At 51.0% G+C, this 18244-nt stretch overlaps 2 protein-coding genes across 6 annotated transcripts in view; one reads left to right on the forward strand and one right to left on the reverse strand.

The window, feature by feature from the left end:
• Positions 1-1672: 1672 nt before the first annotated feature.
• Positions 1673-10249, forward strand: NR1D1 (nuclear receptor subfamily 1 group D member 1). The gene is made up of 8 exons (XM_044674455.1): positions 1673-2223; positions 5233-5589; positions 5855-5943; positions 6099-6243; positions 7299-7945; positions 8410-8595; positions 9021-9231; positions 9773-10249. Exons 1-8 carry the CDS (start codon positions 2190-2192, stop codon positions 9970-9972), a joined length of 1869 nt encoding a protein of 622 aa, XP_044530390.1. The 5' UTR covers positions 1673-2189; the 3' UTR covers positions 9973-10249.
• Positions 10250-10666: 417 nt separating this feature from the next.
• THRA (thyroid hormone receptor alpha) overlaps positions 10667-18244 on the reverse strand; it is a 32117-nt gene continuing 24539 nt past the window's right edge. For all 5 annotated transcript variants that reach the window (XM_044674460.1, XM_044674458.1, XM_044674456.1 and 2 more), the window contains 4 exons: positions 16728-16933; positions 15900-16046; positions 14661-14919; positions 10667-14034 (listed from right to left, as the gene is read on the reverse strand). In XM_044674460.1, coding sequence (XP_044530395.1) covers positions 13784-14034; positions 14661-14919; positions 15900-16046; positions 16728-16933 — 863 coding nt within the window. In that variant the 3' untranslated portion in view covers positions 10667-13783. The remainder of the gene's footprint in view (positions 14035-14660; positions 14920-15899; positions 16047-16727; positions 16934-18244) is intronic.

Consider the following 18244-nt stretch of genomic DNA (forward strand, 5'->3'; position numbering starts at 1 on the left):
TTTAGTCTTCTCTCCCTTGTTAGTATTTTCTTATCCACTTCATTGAAATTTCCCACATCCCTTCCAAAGGCCTCTCCCTGCGGATGGTGATTATTACTGTTTCTCCAGTCCCCAGCAGACACTGTCCCTAGGGACAAAATCTGAGGAAGTGGAGGTCCTAAGTAGGAGACAGAGCTAAATGAAGCAAGCCTTCCTAGAAGCACTGTGAGACTAAGGAATAGGCAGCTGGGCATGAAAAGGGCTAATAATAATAGCAGACATTTATATTTCTATTTTTAAGCACTTCACATATATTATCTTACTGGAGCTTTATCAATCCTGTGAGATAGCTACTACTACAGGTATTACTATAGACATTTTGTAAATGTGGAAACTAAGTCTCAGAAAAGTTGGAACTGGACTATGGCTTAAGAGTTAGTAAATCTCAGAGCCAAGATTTAAATCTAAGTTTCCAATCCAACTCCAGCATACTCTCTCCACCCTTGGGCCTATTTGGCTGATCAGTGAACTAGTATTCCCTTTGCTACCCCCCACCCTCAACAACCATACTCATATTTTTCTTTTTTTAAGCTTTCTTTTCTTTCTCTTTTTCTTCTTTTTCTTTCTCTCTCTCTTTTTCTTTCTAACTAGAATTCTTTTTAATGTCTTTATTTTATTTTAATAATGTACTCATTTTTCTAAGAGAAACCCCTGCCCCCAGCTCAGGCTCCTCTAGTTTCACTCTCACAATAGCTGGCTCATCCCCTAGAATTTCAGGGAGGTGTGCAGGTGGGGCAGTTGGGATCCACCTTCCTCCCACCACTCCAAAGAATTTGGGTTTGCCCAGTCTCATTACTTGAAGATCTCAAAGCACTTTCACTAGGCTGTTCCCTTCCCCTAAATTTCTTCCCAGAGGAAGGGAAATGACTCATGCCGAGGTCACCTCAAATAGGTGGTGTTGTCAGCCAAAAGAACAGGGCTTTCCTAGAGCACCTCAGGTTCCCCCTCTAGCCAATCGTTCACTCCTTGTGCTCCAGGGACAAAGGACATTTAATTCCTCACCCCGGAGGTGTCCCCACAACGGGTAGGGTGGTGGTGGAGGGTGCAAGGAAGGAATTGGCAAAAGAAATGTCCCAGTTCCTTCTAGCCTCAGGACAGGGCTCAGGGGCATTAGAAGGCTTAGCCTCCAGGCTCTGGGGTAGCTTCCCACATCCTGGCAGTGGTTGTCCTTCCCCGTGTCGTTGGCAACCTCAGCCCGAGGTCAGTTCTGCAATCACGTGAACCCCTCACGTTTGCAAGGTTGCAGAAAAGGCTGTTTGATCTCCCAGGGAGCAGCCAGGATTGCCAGTCACTCCTCTGGAATTCACATGCTTCTGCCACACACACTTCCCAAACCCGCCACCCCCTACTCTCCACCCCATCCCATTCCACTTCCAACTCCGCCTAAGCCCTCGCTAGAGGTTTTCTAAGGCTGAAGGAAATTTAAAACAGCGTAAAGAAGCTAGCCTCCTATAGAGACTACAAATCCCAGCAATCCTCCGGCGACGCACGCGCACTGAGTTCAACGTGCCTGCTGCTGGAAAAGTGTGTCACTGGGGCACGAGGCGCTCCCTGGGATCACATGGTACCTGCTCCAGTGCCGCGTGCGGGCTCGGGAGCCCTGGGCTTCTAGCGCCTGCGCAGAGCTCTCTGTCCCAGGGAAAGCGGCTCGGGCAAAAGGCGGCTGAGATTGGCAGAGTGAAATATTGCAGCTGAGCGAGCGCATCAGGGCACTCGTCTCTCCCCATCACCTATCCACCTCCCGACTCCAACCTCTCTCCATCCGGGATCACTGACATTGGCTACCACCTGGACTGCTACGCTGCACTGCTGCAAAGCTACTGGGCAGTAGCCCCTACAGTGCATTGCAGAGACCCTCCCCTCTTCCATTTTCCAGCCAGAGCTACTGCAGACTGATTGCACCCTCTCTTCTCCTGCTGCTCCTCCCATGCAAAGCAGATCTCTGCTGCCCCAGCTTCGTCCTTTTCAGGAGGGCTGCTACCATCTAGTCATCCAAAGACTGTCGCCAGGTGCTGGAGACCCCGACCCGGAGTGTGCTAGGCTGGGGGATTCCCCGCCTTCAGCCAGTGCGCAGTGGTTGAGGGCCGCAGTCCAAAACTCCAGTTTGAGCCACGGTCCCGTTTGAATGAGAGCTGTGAGTTTGTGAAGACATGACGACCACTCTGGACTCCAACAATAACACAGGTACAGCGGCCCCCCGGCTACCACCTCTGCACCACCAGCACCTCTTGAGATTGCCACTTTACTGGAAGCAGGGGGAGGGGGTGGAAATGGTTTTTACGGGGCCTGAGGGTCGGGAAGAGGGGAATCTTTCTTGGAGCGAAATTTCCACTGGGGGCTCCCGTGGCAGAGGAGGCTGGCTTGGGAAAGGGGATGAGGCATTGAGGGTAAGGACACAGGGCTGGGGAATCTTAAAGCAGCTTTTCTGGGTTCTTCCCTCTTATCCGCTTTCCCCTCCCCCGACCCCCACTGTTGCAGTCTGCCCTGGCACCTTGGGACAGAGGCTTGGTCAGCTGTTAGTAGCCTCGCCCTGCGTCTCTTTCCTCTCGGGGCTTCCCAGAAACCCAAGAGGAAGGGTCAGGTTCTCACTGGAGCAAGGGGCTGGGGAGCAAAGCTGCAGAGCAGGACCCATCCTTCAAAGGAGTAGGCTGCTAGGGATGCCCGCAGAGGGTCTGGGGTCCCGACATCTGCTCAGTGTACTCTCCTCCTGGCGTGTGAGCTAAGGGGGGCGGGAGCTGGTCCAGGGCACGAGTGGGGGTCCGGCCTGGGCCAGGGTCTGCTGGGGAGCCCGGGCAGCCCCCTCGGCTCACATGGCCGCTGGGCTGGGCCCACGTGCTGCGTTTGTTTTCATTCAGCCGTCGCCGCGGCTGCTTCCCCATTGGCCGTCGCCTCCCGGCCCCGTTACATAATGAGCTCCGCCTCCCCGTCGCTGGGGCAACGTGGGTCCCCCCTCCCCCGCCCTCCCTCCGCCCTCCCCATCCAGCTCTGCAGGCTACCCCTCAGCTCCGCCCCTGACTCCCTAGCTAGTGGAGGTCGAGGTGGGGCCCCTCCTGGCCTGACGGGAAGCGCGTGGGGCGGGGTCTCCAGTTCCGGGGTTCCTCGTTGGGGAGCCACGTGCGAACGGCACACGTGGAGTGGGGACGTGTGGCCGGCTGAGGGCCCAGCACCGCCCAGCCCGGTGCGTTGGGATCTGGGTGAAGCTGGGCTGACTCACAGCCCTCGCCTGCCTCCTTCCCTCCACCTCCCCCACGGGTGGCTGAGTTGGCCAGGGCCAGCCGTGACCTTGCACTGCCTCCAGTTTCTAAAGCCAAGGAGCTCCATACCTATCTATCCTCTGTGCCTCCTCCTGTGGGTTGCCGCATTCTCCCTGCATCCCAATCTTTTGCAGTCCTCCCCCTAATCCTTTTGTCCTGGCCTTTGTCTCTCGGTATTTCAGACTTGCCTGGTTGCTAATTGTGCTCAATGGCCGGTTTATAACAAATTAAACAAACTTCTGTTACCTCTGCAAAGTCCAAGGCCCTTTGCTAGGCTCCACTCCTTTTCCTCGACCATATCCCGCCCCCCTCCCCTAACTCCCTTTACAAATCTTTCAATTACAAGAAGAAACAACTAGTCTCCCAGCTCCCGAAAGGAAATGGGAACCTCAAAACAAGCGTGGGGCCCAGTTGTCAGAGCTGAGGCTTCCTGCCCCTGACTGGATTCTAGAAGGCACAACTCAGACTGAGAGCACGCACCTCTTTGGGGGAGTTTGGGTCAGGCTGATTTATTACCAGACTAGGGCTCGTTTTCTCTCTGCCTGCTTCCAAACTTTGAAACTTCAGGAGCTGGATTATTGCGCAATTGGTTTATGGGGAGTTGGGTTTACCCGGACCAGCCTTGAGCTATTTTGAGGTTTTCCCCGCCCATCCCAGTGTGTCTGTGTGTGTGTGTGTGAGAGAGAGCAGGCAACATGTGCCTGTTTAAGCACCATGGGTGGTATGCCTGCTCACACGTGCCCTCTGCCTTCACCTCCCCAGGCCACCCCATCTGTCCTGAAGGCAGGTCAAGGGTTCCAACGGGTGTGGCAAGCAGTTTGCCCCTTTCCCCGACTGGTGCCCAGGGTCTGACAGCACCTTAGGGGTGTGGTGGTTCTGGTGCCTTCTAGAGGATAGCTTCCCCAAGCTGGGCCAAAGGGACAAAGCTCTAGTTCCTTGTTGGAGAGAATCTGGGAAGCTCTGTTTGCTAGCATAGAGCCCAACTGTTCATATTCCAAACCAGCTGTCACCACTTCAACCATTATGCCCATCTGGGAAACTCAGAGTAAAGCTAAAGCGCACTCCAGCTTGTTCTCTTCAAGGCTCCATGCTGGAAGGTTGAGAAGGACTTTCCTTCCCAACAAGGGGCTTGCCCTTGGAATGAATGGAACAATGAATATAAAAGGGATGGATGTTGTCATTAAAGAGTTCTAAGATCTGGGCTGGATTCCTTGATCTCCCGATGAAGTCCTAGGAATATGACCTTGGGTGAGTCATTTCCATACTGGGCTTCTTTTTCCCCTGTATAATCTGGAGGTTCAATTATAATCTACAAAGCCCTTTAACAGATGCATTTCCTATAACCTGTTTCCTTAGGAGAAGACATGATCTTGAAAATTTGAAATGGGCAAGGGAGTAAATTTCATTACCTAATTTAACATACCCCATATTTCTCCACTGGGGGTCAGCCTTAGGCTGGATCTTCACCTTTGAGGGTGGGTGGTCTCAGTGCTAAGGTCAGATCTTTTCTGAAGGAAATGGATCTTGTGACCTGGCTCCACCTCCCTTTCATCCTCTCTGGTTCATCTATGCACAACTAGGTCAGCCACAGCAACTCATGTTATTTAGGGGAGGAGACTCTCCAGGCAAGCATGTGGACCAAAATACAAGGCCTTCGACTAGTCTCCTTACTCCTGATAATGCTCGTTGGGTGAGAGAGGCTCACCTACTGTCAGAGGAGCAAGAACTTTGTATTGGTCATTTGGGGGTAAATGCTCTTTGGAGTAAGAGAATTGGCAAAAATCATCTCTTTAGGAAGGGTGTCAGAGCACCTTAGGGGAAGCTTCTGTCCACCTCAGTTTCAGGGGCTTTCGGGAGGGCAGCTGGATAATTCTGAAGGGTTGGACTGACAAGGCAGTCTCAGATAATGACTAACCTTGTCTCTTTTCTTCTTTTTCAGGTGGAGTCATCACCTACATTGGTTCCAATGGCTCATCTCCCAGCCGAACCAGCCCTGTTTCTCTCTGCAGTGAGAGCTCCAATGGCAGCTTCCAGTCCCTGACCCACGCCTTTCCTGCCTATTTTCCACCCTCCCCCACTGGCTCCCTCACTCAGGATCCAGGCCGGCCCTTTGGGGGTGGCCCTCCTGGCTTGAGGGAAGATGGCTCCCCTTCATCGTCATCTTCATCTTCTTCCTCCTCTTCTTCCTCTTCATCTTCTGCCTCCTTCTATAATGGAGGCTCCCCTGGAGGACTTCAAGTAGCCATGGAGGACAGCAGCCGAGTGTCCCCTAGCAAGAGTACCAGCAGCATCACCAGTAAGTCCTGGTGTGGGTTGGGAGTGTTAGTGGTAAAGGAGTAGATATTGATTTTTGCCTCTTATTTGCATAATTTTTATTTCATTTAAAAATTTAATAGGACTGCTCCTTTTCTTCTCACCCTCCCCCAAAAATCTAAGCTTAGAAGACTTTGTTGAGCTGTGCCTCCTGTAGCTACACCTAATCCTGGGATTGTCCATGGGGTGGGGGTTGTCAGTGAATCACTCCCCAAGGAAGCTGGCTTACCCTTTGTTCTTTCCTCCAGAGCTCAATGGCATGGTGCTCCTTTGTAAGGTGTGTGGGGATGTTGCCTCTGGCTTCCACTATGGAGTCCATGCCTGTGAAGGCTGCAAGGTGAATGGGGTACAGAGGGTTGGGGGGGGTCTCTCAGAGATTTGAGGAAGGGAGGTCTCCAGGGCTTCCAGAGTCCAGGGACACTAGGGTGGTAGAAGGGCTTATAGCTCTTTTTAGTCCTCCAGGCTGATGTCTCTCTTCCCTTCCCCTACTAGGGCTTTTTCCGAAGAAGTATCCAGCAGAACATCCAGTACAAAAAGTGCCTAAAGAATGAGAGTTGCTCCATCATCCGTATCAACCGTAACCGATGTCAGCAGTGCCGATTCAAGAAATGCCTGTCTGTTGGCATGTCCCGAGATGGTGAGGGCCTGATAGCCCTCTCCCCTCCCTCCACTTGCCCTAGATCCCAGCTCTGAATTCCTTATGCCCTCAGAGTCTGAACTATTGATTTTTTTTTAAACCCATACCTTCTGTCTTAGAGTCAATACTGTGTATTGACTCCAAGGCAGAAGACTGGTAAAGTAGGAAATGGGGGTCAAGTGACTTGCCCAGAGTCACACAGCTGGGAAGTGTCTAAGGCCAGATTTGAACCTAGGACCTCCTATCTCTAGGCCTGGCTCTCAATTCACTGAGCTACCCAGCTGCCCCCTGAGCTATTAATTTTTTTTTTATATTTTAAATCCTTAACTTCTGTGTATTGGCTCCTAGGTGGAAGAGTGGTAAGGTGGGCAATGGGGGTTAAGTGACTTGCCCAGGGTCACACAGCTGGGAAGTCTCTGAGGCCAGATTTGAACCTAGGACTTCCCATCTCTAGGCCTGACTCTCAATCCACTGAGCTACACAGCTGCCCCCTGAGCTATTGATTTTTAAAATACTCTCTTCTTCTGTCTTACCTCTAAAACTGAAATTGATTGACAAAATAATTTGCATCCCATTTCCATCAGAGAGTTCCATAATTGTCAGAGTGGAAAGGTACTGAGGTGTTGGTCATGGTCACTTCCTTTATTTTATAGAGGAAGCCACTGAGATCTAGAGGGGTCAAGTGACTTCCCTAAGTTTCCAGGAGGTTAATGACAGAGATGGGATTAGAACCCAGTCTCCTGACTCCCAGATCCAGTGTGCATTTCCTGCTATTCCAAGTGTCCTTGAGAGCTCTGATCAGGGCCCCAAGTCATCCTTTAGCTACTTCTGAGCCAGACTGGACTGTTTTGTCTGCAAAATAGTTTGCTTAGTGTGTTCTGCTTGGAGTTGGCTCCTCTGGTCCCCTTTCCCCTTTCCAGGATTTAGTATCAGGAACCCCTTGTTCATTCCCCCCCCCCCTCCCTCCAGAATGGGAGCAGATCAGATTTGATCATGAGGAAGGGAGGTGGAGGAGCAAGAAGTTTCCTGACATCTCTCCCTTCCCTACCCACCAGCCGTGCGTTTTGGACGGATCCCAAAGAGAGAGAAGCAGAGGATGCTTGCTGAGATGCAAAGTGCCATGAATCTGGCTAATAACCAACTGAGCACTCAGTGCCCACCTGAGGCCTCACCTGCCAGGATCCCTGCACCTGGCCCGTTGGGCTCCTCACCACCCCCAGTTCCAGCTCCCTCACCTCTTGTGGGCTTCTCCCAGTTCCCCCAGCAGCTGACACCACCCCGATCTCCAAGCCCCGAGGCCAAAGTGGAGGATGTCATCTCCCAGGTGGCCCGAGCCCACAGAGAGATCTTCACCTATGCTCATGATAAGCTGGGCACTGCACCCAATGGCCTGAATGCCAACCAGACACCCAGTGGCCCCCCAGCATCTACAGTACCCCGCTGGGAAAACCATTGTTGTCCTTCAGCACCTCCTGATGACAACAACTCGGCTGCCACCCAGCGCCACAATGAAGCCCGAAATGGACTTCATCCAGCTCCAAACTCATACCCACCAACCTGGCCGACCGCTCCTTCCCATCATGGATGCCACCAGCATAATAGCAATGGGCATCGCCTCTGCCCTACCCACATGTATCAAACCCCAGAGGCTGAAAACTCATCTGGTTGCCCCTGGCAGGACCGCTCTAAGAACATTCTTTTGGTGAGTGTTTTGGGAGCTAAAATAGGTAGAGATTGGAGTTGAGATTATGTTCTGGAATTGGACTTGAAATGGGGTGGCAGAGGACTTTTAAGTATAAAGTATTACTTTTTCCAACTTTTGGAAAGCCTCTGTCATTAGGGACAGTCCCTTTTTCTAAAAGGGTAGCATGAGTCTCTCAGGGTTCTGCCTAGAGATCTGGAAACATGAGGATGTGGCCCACTTAACCATGGAGAGTATCCTGTTCTACGATCTCATCAAGGCTTTGCCCAGACACTCCCCCAAGTCTGGTACTTAATCTCTGTCTTCACCCTCATCCCTATTTACTATTTAAGGTGAATATTCCATCTTTTAGGAGTCTGGCCTATGGCAGAATTCACATAGGACACCCCCATCCTGCAGAGGTTTATGCCTTGGAATTCCAATGGAGCCATTTGGCTGATATCTCCTGTCCTTTCTTCCTCAAGGCATGCCCCATGAACATGTACCCCCATGGGCGTAGTGGGCGAAGCGTTCAGGAGATCTGGGAGGACTTCTCGATGAGCTTCACGCCTGCTGTGCGTGAAGTTGTGGAGTTTGCTAAGCATATCCCAGGCTTCTGTGACCTCTCTCAGCATGACCAGGTCACTCTGCTCAAGGCTGGTACCTTTGAGGTAAGTTCTCCTGACCTGGAATACTGCCTGGTAGGAGCATGGGGATGTCTCCTTCCAGAGTTGGACACTAATCCCCATTCTAGGCCCTTTGGAATCTGAACATTCTGACTCCTCTCTCTCTTCTCCATCTCCCCTTATCCCAGGCCCCCACCCCCCTCAGACCAAGATTAGGAGAGGTTGTCTTGTTTACACAACCACAGCATCATGTTTCCTCTTTCATGCTCCTACCTTAGGGAAGGAGATGCCATTTTCAGAGAGACTAGTTATAGGAAGTTCTTCCTTGGGTATAATCCAAATACTTCCTGGAAATCATCCAAATACAGAGCTTGGCATCCTGTCTTCTAACTGGTGGGATTTGGCAGTTTAGGAGATGGGTGGCTTCTGTCCTCCCAACTGCTTGGACTGACTTACACACCTGTCTCTAGGTGCTGATGGTACGTTTCGCTTCACTGTTCAATGTGAAAGAGCAAACAGTTATGTTCCTGAGCCGCACAACATACAGTCTGCAGGAACTGGGCGCCATGGGCATGGGTGACCTGCTCAATGCCATGTTCGACTTCAGTGAAAAGCTTAACTCCTTGGCTCTCACAGAAGAGGAGCTGGGACTGTTTACTGCAGTGGTGCTTGTCTCTGCAGGTAGGCCATGGCCCTAGCCACAGGGGAAGGGGAGGGGATGCCGGGCCAGCCACGTTGCAGGCTCTTGGTTGCTCAGTCCCTGGTTAGTTCCCTCCTGCATTTGCAAGCTGGTATTCTACACCCTCACCTATCCCATATGCAAAGAGATGTCAGGAAACAGCTTCTGTGTCCTCTGTTGCTATCTTCTGAAGACTTGAGTCTCCTTTCCCTCACCCTGTTGTGTGTCTGGTAGTGACCTGTCCTCTCTGCCCTGGAGTTCTTCTTTTTTAATCCTTCCTTTCTGTCTTATTATCCACTATAAGATGGAATGGTAAGGGCTAGGCGAACAGGGTTAAGTGACTTGCCCAGGGGTCACATAGCTAGAAAGTATGTAAGACCAGATTAGAACCCAGGCTGTCTAGACTCCAGGCCTGGCATCCTATCCATTATGCCACATGGCTCCCTCCCAGATTTCTGGTGAACAACGAAGCCCCTATGTCCGGAGACCTTTCCAGCCTGATGGCCCTCAGTCACTCCTTGCCATTTTCCCTTCGCTCAACAGATCGATCGGGTATGGAGAACTCGGCTTCTGTAGAACAACTGCAGGAGACGCTGCTCCGGGCGCTCCGGGCGCTGGTCCTGAAGAATCGGCCCTCAGAGACCTCCCGCTTCACCAAGCTGCTGCTTAAGCTGCCTGACCTGCGCACCCTCAACAACATGCATTCCGAGAAGCTGCTGTCCTTCCGAGTAGATGCCCAGTGACTACAGCCCCCACCGATTTCTGTCTTCATCGGGCCCTGTCCTTGTACAGAACTGAACTCTGCACTTCTCTCTCCTTTAAGAGACAAAAAGACAAACACCGTCCCTTCCCCAGAATCTTATTTATATTGTTATAAAATATCCCCCCATGAGCCTCTGGGCTCCTCCACCCCAGCCTTGTAAATTAGTTCCCTCCTTATGGAACTGCTCTATTCCTTCCTGTTGAATCCCCCATCACCCGATGTGTCCTGTTCTATCTCAAATCAGTAGCTGACATCTATCTGATCTGGCTTCTGTGCTGTGTGGGGGGTGGGGGGAAGAGGAGACCTGCAGGGTCCAGGGCCGATGCTACCGGCAGATTTGGGGTGGAAGGAGGAGTATAACCCATGCAGGCACAGAAGGGTCCTCAGGGGAGTTATTTTCATCATATATTTATTACATAAATATATAGTAAAATAGACGAGCGACAATTACCATAAAAATATCTTTCTTTAAAATCCTGACCCAAAACACAACGGGGTGAAAAATCGCACATAACAGACATACTGATTGTCAATATGGGGTGGGGGTCAGGATAGGCCTCCCCCCATTCTTCCTACCAGCCATTTTCCCTCCCTAGGGGGAAGGAGCTACCCCCCAACCAGCCATATCCCCCCACCCCCACCCCACAGCACCAGCTTCTCATACATTCAGTAGCGCCCCCAGGCAGTACCCCCCCAGGAGTTACGGGTTAGGGGTTCCCCTAGTCCCCTTTGTGGACGGTGTCTTTGCCCCCCACCCCCTCTCTACCCTGTAGGCCGGCCACCAGGGGATGAGGGGAGGGACAGGGGACTCCTCTCTCCCTACTCCCCCCACCTGGGACAGAGCAAGGTGGGGAGCTGGATGAGGTATGTGTGTTAAGAATGATGGGTGGGGGAATACTGAGATGGGGAAGGAGGCAGGGTGGGGGTAGGGAGTGGGAAGGGGGGCAGTGTAGTGGTCATGGCTCTAGGGCCCCCCTCATCCTATCCAGAGCCCCCTCATCCTATCATGGGCACCCCTCCCACAGCCAATACTGCAACACGAGGCCCCACCTCTACCCCTGAAGTGCCCTGGCCCAATACTGGAGGGGGTTTGCCAAGCACCCTCATGTCATGTCTGTCCACCCCTCCCTCCTTTATTAGCACCAATGATCTCCAAGATTGGGACCCCCCATCCTCTACTTCCCACAGTAGGGATGGGGGAATTTATGAATCTAGAGCAGGTGCTCTAAGACTACCTGTCTCCATAGCCCCCTTCAGACATATCCCCCAAAGAATACACGTGAGCTGGGAACATTCATCTAAACACACACACAGAACATGCATCATCCATACACATACTTGGACAGACCCTTACCCCAGGCTGCTGTCCATTCCCTGCCCCTCAATACCAAGACAGCGCAGGGTAATATGGAGGCAGGTCATACATAGCTCATCTGGTGTGGTTTGGGGGTGGGTGGTGTGCTGGAAAGTAATTCCCAAATGCCTATAAAGGGGCCAGTCCCACTTAGCCCCTAAGCCTTCCCTGCTCTGTCCATGGCTGGAAAAGAGTAGACGGTAGCCAGAGCAAGTACATTGATGGCCCTGTTGTGGGGTAGGGGTGGCAACTGAGGAAGAAGACTCATCCTAGTGACCTGGAGTCAGAATTAGACCCCCAGGATAAAGAGACAAAGAGAGACAGAAAGTGTGCTAGGCAGCAAATGTAAAGGACAGACACAGTCGTGCGCGCACGTACACACACATACAGACAGACACACAACCTAGTCTCTCCTGTCCCGTACCCCTTAGATCTGGGCTATGTGGACAAGGAAGGGGTATGTGTGTCGGGAACTGTAAGGGGCTGGTAGTGAGGACGGCAAATCTTAAGTCTCAGGCCAGGAGATTTCCTTGGGTGGGTAGGTGGGTGGGTGGGGAGAAGGCCATACTCCCCTGGATACAGCTCAGGACCACGGTGGTGGAGGTTGAGGAGGGGGGGTGTGGGCTATCAGTGCAGGGGGTTAGGCCAAGGGGAGAGGTGGCAAATCCTCTACTGCTTAAGACATTTTTGCCCAAGAAGTGCAAAGAGGAGGAAATCCACAACCCCCTCACCCCCAACACTCATCCCATCACCCATGGCTTCTTGAGGCAAGTATTTCCATCCCTGCCCATATATATGGCCCCATATTCCTCATGCCTACTCATTCTCTTTCCAGGGGATTAACTCCTACAGTCCTTGGTTGGGTGTAGGGGGTGGGGTGGGTAGCATACTCAAATCAAACAAACAAAGCAGTGAAGCCTGGCCAGAAAAATAGCCCCCTCCTCTGGTTTTCATCTTCCTGGGGTGAGAGTGGGGGTGTAGCTCCAGGTGGAGTTCCTGAATTAAAGGAGCAGGGTTGGGGGAGGAGGGTGGCAGACAAAGCCGAAGAATTTCAGAGACAAAAATGAGCACCCCTTCAAAACCCCCCATTCCTCCATAAAACAAAAACTAAGTGCCATTTCCCTAGCCCCTCCACTCTACCACCAGCGGGTGGTGCCTTCTGAGACATCAGGGTGCTGCCAGGAATGGAGGAGACAAGGGTAAAAGAAAGGATGGGATTAGTGCATTGTTTGGGGAGGGGGCTGGAATCTCAAAGGAAGGAGAGAAGAGTAGCCTAGGAGCAGAGAGTTGGGGAGATGCCTAGACTCAAAAATACTCCCCAATGCAGCCTCTTGATTGTGGCTGACTCTGCAGGATATGGGGAGGACAGTGGAGAGCTGGGACCATAGTCTTTCCTGGTGTGGATGCCAAGGTACCTGCCTGGGGCAGGAAGGAGGGTGGGCACCATTTAGGGGAGGGAAGTCCCTGGGTTGGTGGGCATTTTAACAGGGAGCCATATAGGGGATACTGGCTGGCATCCAGTGTGAGAGGTAGATGGAGCTCAGAATTAGCGGGCACAAGTGGCGAGCAGAGGGTGCAAAGGTGTGTGCGCCAAGGGAGCAAGGCAAGTGGGGAGGGGAGGGAAATGGAGGTGGCCAGGACCCTGTGGCTTAACTCTGATTGGCAGCCCCACTCAGGAGGTGGTAGTGATGGTGGGCTTCTCTTTTTTTGGGGGGGGGGCAGCTGTCAAAGTGCATTGGGATGGGCAAGTCTTTTCCTATCTCCCCCACCCCAGGTCCTCTCCCCAGCCGGCCTCAGTTAATAATTTAATATCATCATCTCTCTGTCTCTTTTTTTTTTGTCTTTTTCTCTCTTTCTCTATTTTTTTCTCCACTTTTCTTTCTTTTACCCTCTCGCTTCCAAAGTGCAGTTAGAGTGACTATAACTTTTAACCTCCCAGGGAGGAGCCAATGCTGAGGCTTCTCTGTGCAACCCAGGTATCTGAGCATGAAAAGAGGGGCCCTAGCCCAGGATCTGGGTTAAGGAATAAGGAGAGGGGTAGGCTTTTTTGGCGGGGGGAGGGGTTGAGGGCAGTTCCCCCTACAACCCCCCATCCTTCCCCTACAGTTCAGATGGCTCCTTGTCCCATCTCTTCTCCCCATCTTCCCCCTGCCCTGGGGGTGGGGCTCCTAAAAGTTGCCAGAGGACTCCCCTTCCCACTGGCATTGTCCTTTTTCATTTTCTTGAGTTGGTTTTTGTTTGTTTGTTTTGCCTGATCCCAGGGCAGGAAGGAGGTCTCTGAGGAGGGATCTTGGCTAGGCTGTGTGTGGGAGGCAAAAATATATAGAAGGAAAGACAGAAGAGGGATGTGGGGTGGTATCCCTTAGCCCTGCCCCTTCTGCTGCACCCTCTGCAGCTCCACATGCCCCAGCTCTCCCCATACCCCAGCACTGGGGGCTTAGACTTCCTGATCCTCGAAGACCTCAAGGAAGAGCGGGGGAAAAAGTTCTGTGGGGCACTCGACTTTCATGTGTAAGAAGCGGCTGGCATGGCAGGCCCCTATCATCCGGAGGTCAGTCACCTTCATCAGCAGTTTGGGCCAGAAGTGGGGAATGTTGTGTTTGCGATGGTTGATGTAGTGTTCGAAAGCCAGCAGGTAAGCCTCCTGGCACTTCTCGATCTTGTCCACACACAGCAGGCCCGAGCGGTCTGCAATGGGGAGAAAGGAAACAAGAAATGACTGCTTGCCTGGAGAACTGGGGAAAGGCTGAAAGATCCCAAGGGTCCCCTGAGGGGAGGGACTAAGGAAAGAATAGTAGGAGGTCAGAGGAAGGACTCTACCAGACAGAATGGGGATGAAGCTAAGGGACTGAAGGCTGGGAAAGAAACAGAGGGACAGAGAATTGGGGGTAGGGTTGAGAGATTGGGAGACCAATTGGAGACTGAGGGACTAAGAGGCCTGAGAAAGTCTGAAAAACAGAGAATTTCGGGAGAGACTAAGGGAGAAAAACTAAGGAAAAGTAGAAAGACAGAGGGACAGGGCAAAAACTAAGAAAGAGAACCAAGAGAGAGGCTGAGAGGCAGAGAAAGGTAGGGGAAATACTCAGGAGAAAGAAAAAAATAAGGAAAAGAGGGAGAGGCTGAAGAACACTTAGGGGAGAGCTAGAAAAATAAGGGGAAGATATTGAGGGACTCAGGGCTTGAAGAGACATAAAGGGGAGGGACAGCGAGAACAGGGGGAGATTGAAAGAGACACATCAAGAGGACCAGAAAGAAGGAAATCAGCAAGCCCAAAGCATCTTCCCCAAGAGTTTCTTCCCTCTTACAACTCGTACCTGAAGACATGAGCAGCACAGCCTGGAGCAGAGCCACTTCCGTGTCATCCAGGTTGAAGGCAGAGAGTGACTTGCCCAGATCAAAGATGGCATCAGAGACCACCCCCAGGCCGCCATTCTTCAGCTGCTCCCGTTTGACTGCCATCTCCCCACTCAGCGTCAAGGTCTCACTCTCGGGATCATATCTTACAGCGGCCCGAAGAGACATGATCTCCATGCAGCAGCCCTTCAGCAAGATGATCTGGTCTTCACAAGGCAGCTGAAGGAAATGGGGTCCAGGAGAGGCAGGAAGGTCAATATATCCCTTAGTCTCTGGTCCTTAGATCTCCCCTACCTCCACCTCCCTCCCACAACCCCACCAGGGTTAGAGCCTGAGGGTGCTCCTGACGCTGAATTAGTCGCTATAATAACAGGTGGCTGAAAGTTAGTATGATAGTAATGTGGAAGTTCTTGTAAGGATCTAAGAATATTTTTTTTTTCATTTTGATTTTTCAATAGAATTTCAATAATATTCTCAATAGTGTTTTGATAGAATCTAATTCCCTTGTAATCCCATCCACTTTATATTATACAGATAAGAATAGACTGAGAAGAGGTCCCTAGACTTCATCAGACTGCCAAAGAGAATCCCTGACCCACAAAAAAGGTTAAAACTCACCACGGTAATGGAAATAATGCTGGCCTTGGACCATCAGGAGAGACTTAGATTTTGTTCTTGTGTTCCAATATTTACTAGCTTAATCTCCCCAAGTCTTAGTTTTCTTATCTGTAAAGTGGAACTTATAATACCTGCCATACCTATTCCATTGTGTTATCAGGATTAAATGAGGTAATATATGTAAAACACTTTGTAAACTAAAAGTTATATATAATCATCAATTATTATTTGGTTAGACTATAGAAGAAACTTCCAGCATTCACATGGTAGGCAACACTAGGACAGGCTGGGGTGGGGGCAGAGAGGGGTATCAGGGTAACTAGCACTGTCTCCTTCTTCAGGTATCAGTCAGCAGCAGCACAATGTAGGAGTGTGAGAAGGGGAGGGAAGAAGCCAGTAGGAATTCTCTTTTGAAAACCCAATGTTCTCAGTGACAGAAGATGAATGGATGAAATGGAATGGCTTTGGAGCTTCTCAGACAAACATGCTCAGATGGGGTGATTTTGAGAAGAGTCCCAAGTTTCCCTGCGGCCCCAAACTGCCTCCCCACATCCCATACCCATCTCCCTCCTGATACCCACCTCGGAGAACATGGGCAGTTTTTTGGCAAAGTCCACCACACGGGTGATGGCCGGGGTGATGATCTTGGTAAACTCACTGAAGGCCTCCAGGTCCACCTTGTCCCCATCTGGCATTGAGGCCATGGGTGACTGGCCAATGTCCTCTGGCTAGAGGGAGGGTCGGGGGTCAGGTAGGGCCAGGGACCCCATTTAACCCCTCACTATAGGGCACTGCCCACCAGGGGGAGCTCCAAGGCAGCTCAGGAAGGAGGAGGCTGGCACTCAGGTACCCACCTTCCCCCTTCTTCCAGGGAGTACCAAAGGTGGAGCAGAGAAATCTGGCAGCCCAATGCCAGCTTCCTGTCCTGATACTGTGTATCAGTCTTCCCTTTGCCTCTTTCCCCAGTTGCCTATTCACTTGGGACTCCATTGAGCCCATCCCCACCCTGTCCTGTTGCTGATAGTATACAAAGTCTTGTGGTAGGGAGGATACAGAAGGAAGACAGGCTGTGGTCCTCCCCATCAGTGAGAGAAAAACCTGCCATCTCTGTTCTCAGGGATAATTCCCTCTCTGATGGGGACAACTCAGCCCTTAGAGCCAGGAAACTCTTGGCCTAAGCCCAAAGGGAGACTCCACCTCTGTCCTCAGGAAGTTTTTCAGCCTGATCACAATCCTTACCCTTCCAACTCCCTATTCGCCTATTCCTCGTGTGATGGAACAGAATTAACTGGGAAGGGCTTTATGGAGAATGCTAGTGTCTCTCCTCTTCTAGGCTACCCATCTATCCTCTGCCTGTCCTTTTCCGTCCCTGGTTCTCCTCCCCTCCCACTCACTACCTCCCCACTTACCAAGAATTTCCGTTTCTGCTTCCAATGGCTGCCTTGGGCATTGGTACTTCGGTGGGCCTCTGTTACCAGATGGATAAGGTCCCATTCCTCAGGACTGGGCTCTGGCCGCTGCTGCAGCGAGCGGATCATCTCTTCCTTGCGCCGCCGTTCCCGATTCTCCTCAATCAGCTTTCGCTTTGCCACCCGCTTTGAATCATCCAGGACCACTGTAGAGAGAGAACAACAATCCCTCTCATCTGTCCTGCACTTTCACCTCCAGAGAAGAATTTATGGTCAGGAGAACCCAAGTTTGAGTCTTGAAGCAAACACTTGCTAGCTGGGGGCAGATGCCCAGAATGGCTTCCCTCTTGGCCTCTGCCTTTTGCATCGCCTGCCTTCTTTCAAAACCCAGCTCAGGTGCCAACTTCTTCCCAATGCCTTTCCTGTTTTGAACTACCCCCACACAACCTCAAGTCATCACTCCCCTTTAAAATTACTTTATATTGGGGGCAGCTGGGTAGCTCAGTGGATTAAGAGCCAGGTCTAGAGATGGGAGGTCCTCGGTTCAAATCTGTCCTCAAACACTTAATCCTCATTGCCTGACCCTTACCACTTTTCTGCCTTGGAACCAATACATAGTATTGATTCTAACGTGGAAAGTAAGGGTTTAAAAATTATTTTGCATTTATTTGTAAATATACTTTATCTTTGCCTCCCCCTCCATAACTAGTAGAATAGAACTAGTAGAATAGAAGCCCTTGAGAACTGGGCTGGTTTTACCCACTTTTTCAGACCAGACCTGTGATTGGTCCAGGAATCTGCTGATGAAGAAATTCAAAGCTGGGTGGCCCAGGGGCTGATGGGCTTAGAGTCAGGAAGACCTCATTTAAAATCTTGCCTCAGATACTTTTGTCACCCTGGACAAGTCATTTACACTCTTTCAGCCTCACAAAGTAGTTGTAGGGATAATATATGCCAAGAGGTCTGTAACTCTTAAGATACTAGATCAATGGTAACTCTTATCTAACATTCCTCATGAAGACTGGCCCCTGCGCTGTTGATTTGTAATCTGAGAGACTCTTTATAAAGAGAATTGTTTGGGGGTACTGAGAGGTTACATGACTAGATCGGGGCCACAGAACAAGCCAATGTGTCAGAGGCAGAAATTGAATCCAGGACTTCCTGACTGAGCCTAGCTTTTTATCTACTACACCATGCTAAGTCTATCTTATACCTGGTAGGCTTTTTTTTTTTTTTTTAACCTTTACCTTCTGTCCTAGTATAACAGCTCTAAGATAGAAGGGAAAGGGCTAGCAATCAGGGTTAAATGGCTTGATCAGGTTATACAGATAGGAAGTGTCTGAATCCAGATTTGAACCCAGATCCGACCCTAGGTCTGGACTCTATCCACTGTGCCACCTAGCTGCCCCTGGCAGACTCTTAATCATTGTTGAATCATGTTGTATAACCATGGGGCAAGTCATATAATTTCTCTGGGACTTAGTTTCTTTATCTGTAAAATGGGGATAAGAAACACT

Source organism: Gracilinanus agilis, chromosome 4 (assembly GCF_016433145.1).
Source record: "Gracilinanus agilis isolate LMUSP501 chromosome 4, AgileGrace, whole genome shotgun sequence".
In the NCBI taxonomy this organism is placed as follows: Eukaryota; Metazoa; Chordata; class Mammalia; order Didelphimorphia; family Didelphidae; genus Gracilinanus; species Gracilinanus agilis.

Excerpts from the sequence above, each read along its gene's own strand:
- NR1D1 (XM_044674455.1), top strand. The coding sequence starts at position 2,190 with ATGACGACCACTCTGGACTCCAACAATAACACAG. Across the intron at positions 5,944-6,098 it reads ATGCCTGTGAAGGCTGCAAG|GGCTTTTTCCGAAGAAGTAT; the intron begins GTGAATGGGGTA and ends TTCCCCTACTAG. Across the intron at positions 9,232-9,772 it reads AGTGGTGCTTGTCTCTGCAG|ATCGATCGGGTATGGAGAAC; the intron begins GTAGGCCATGGC and ends TTCGCTCAACAG.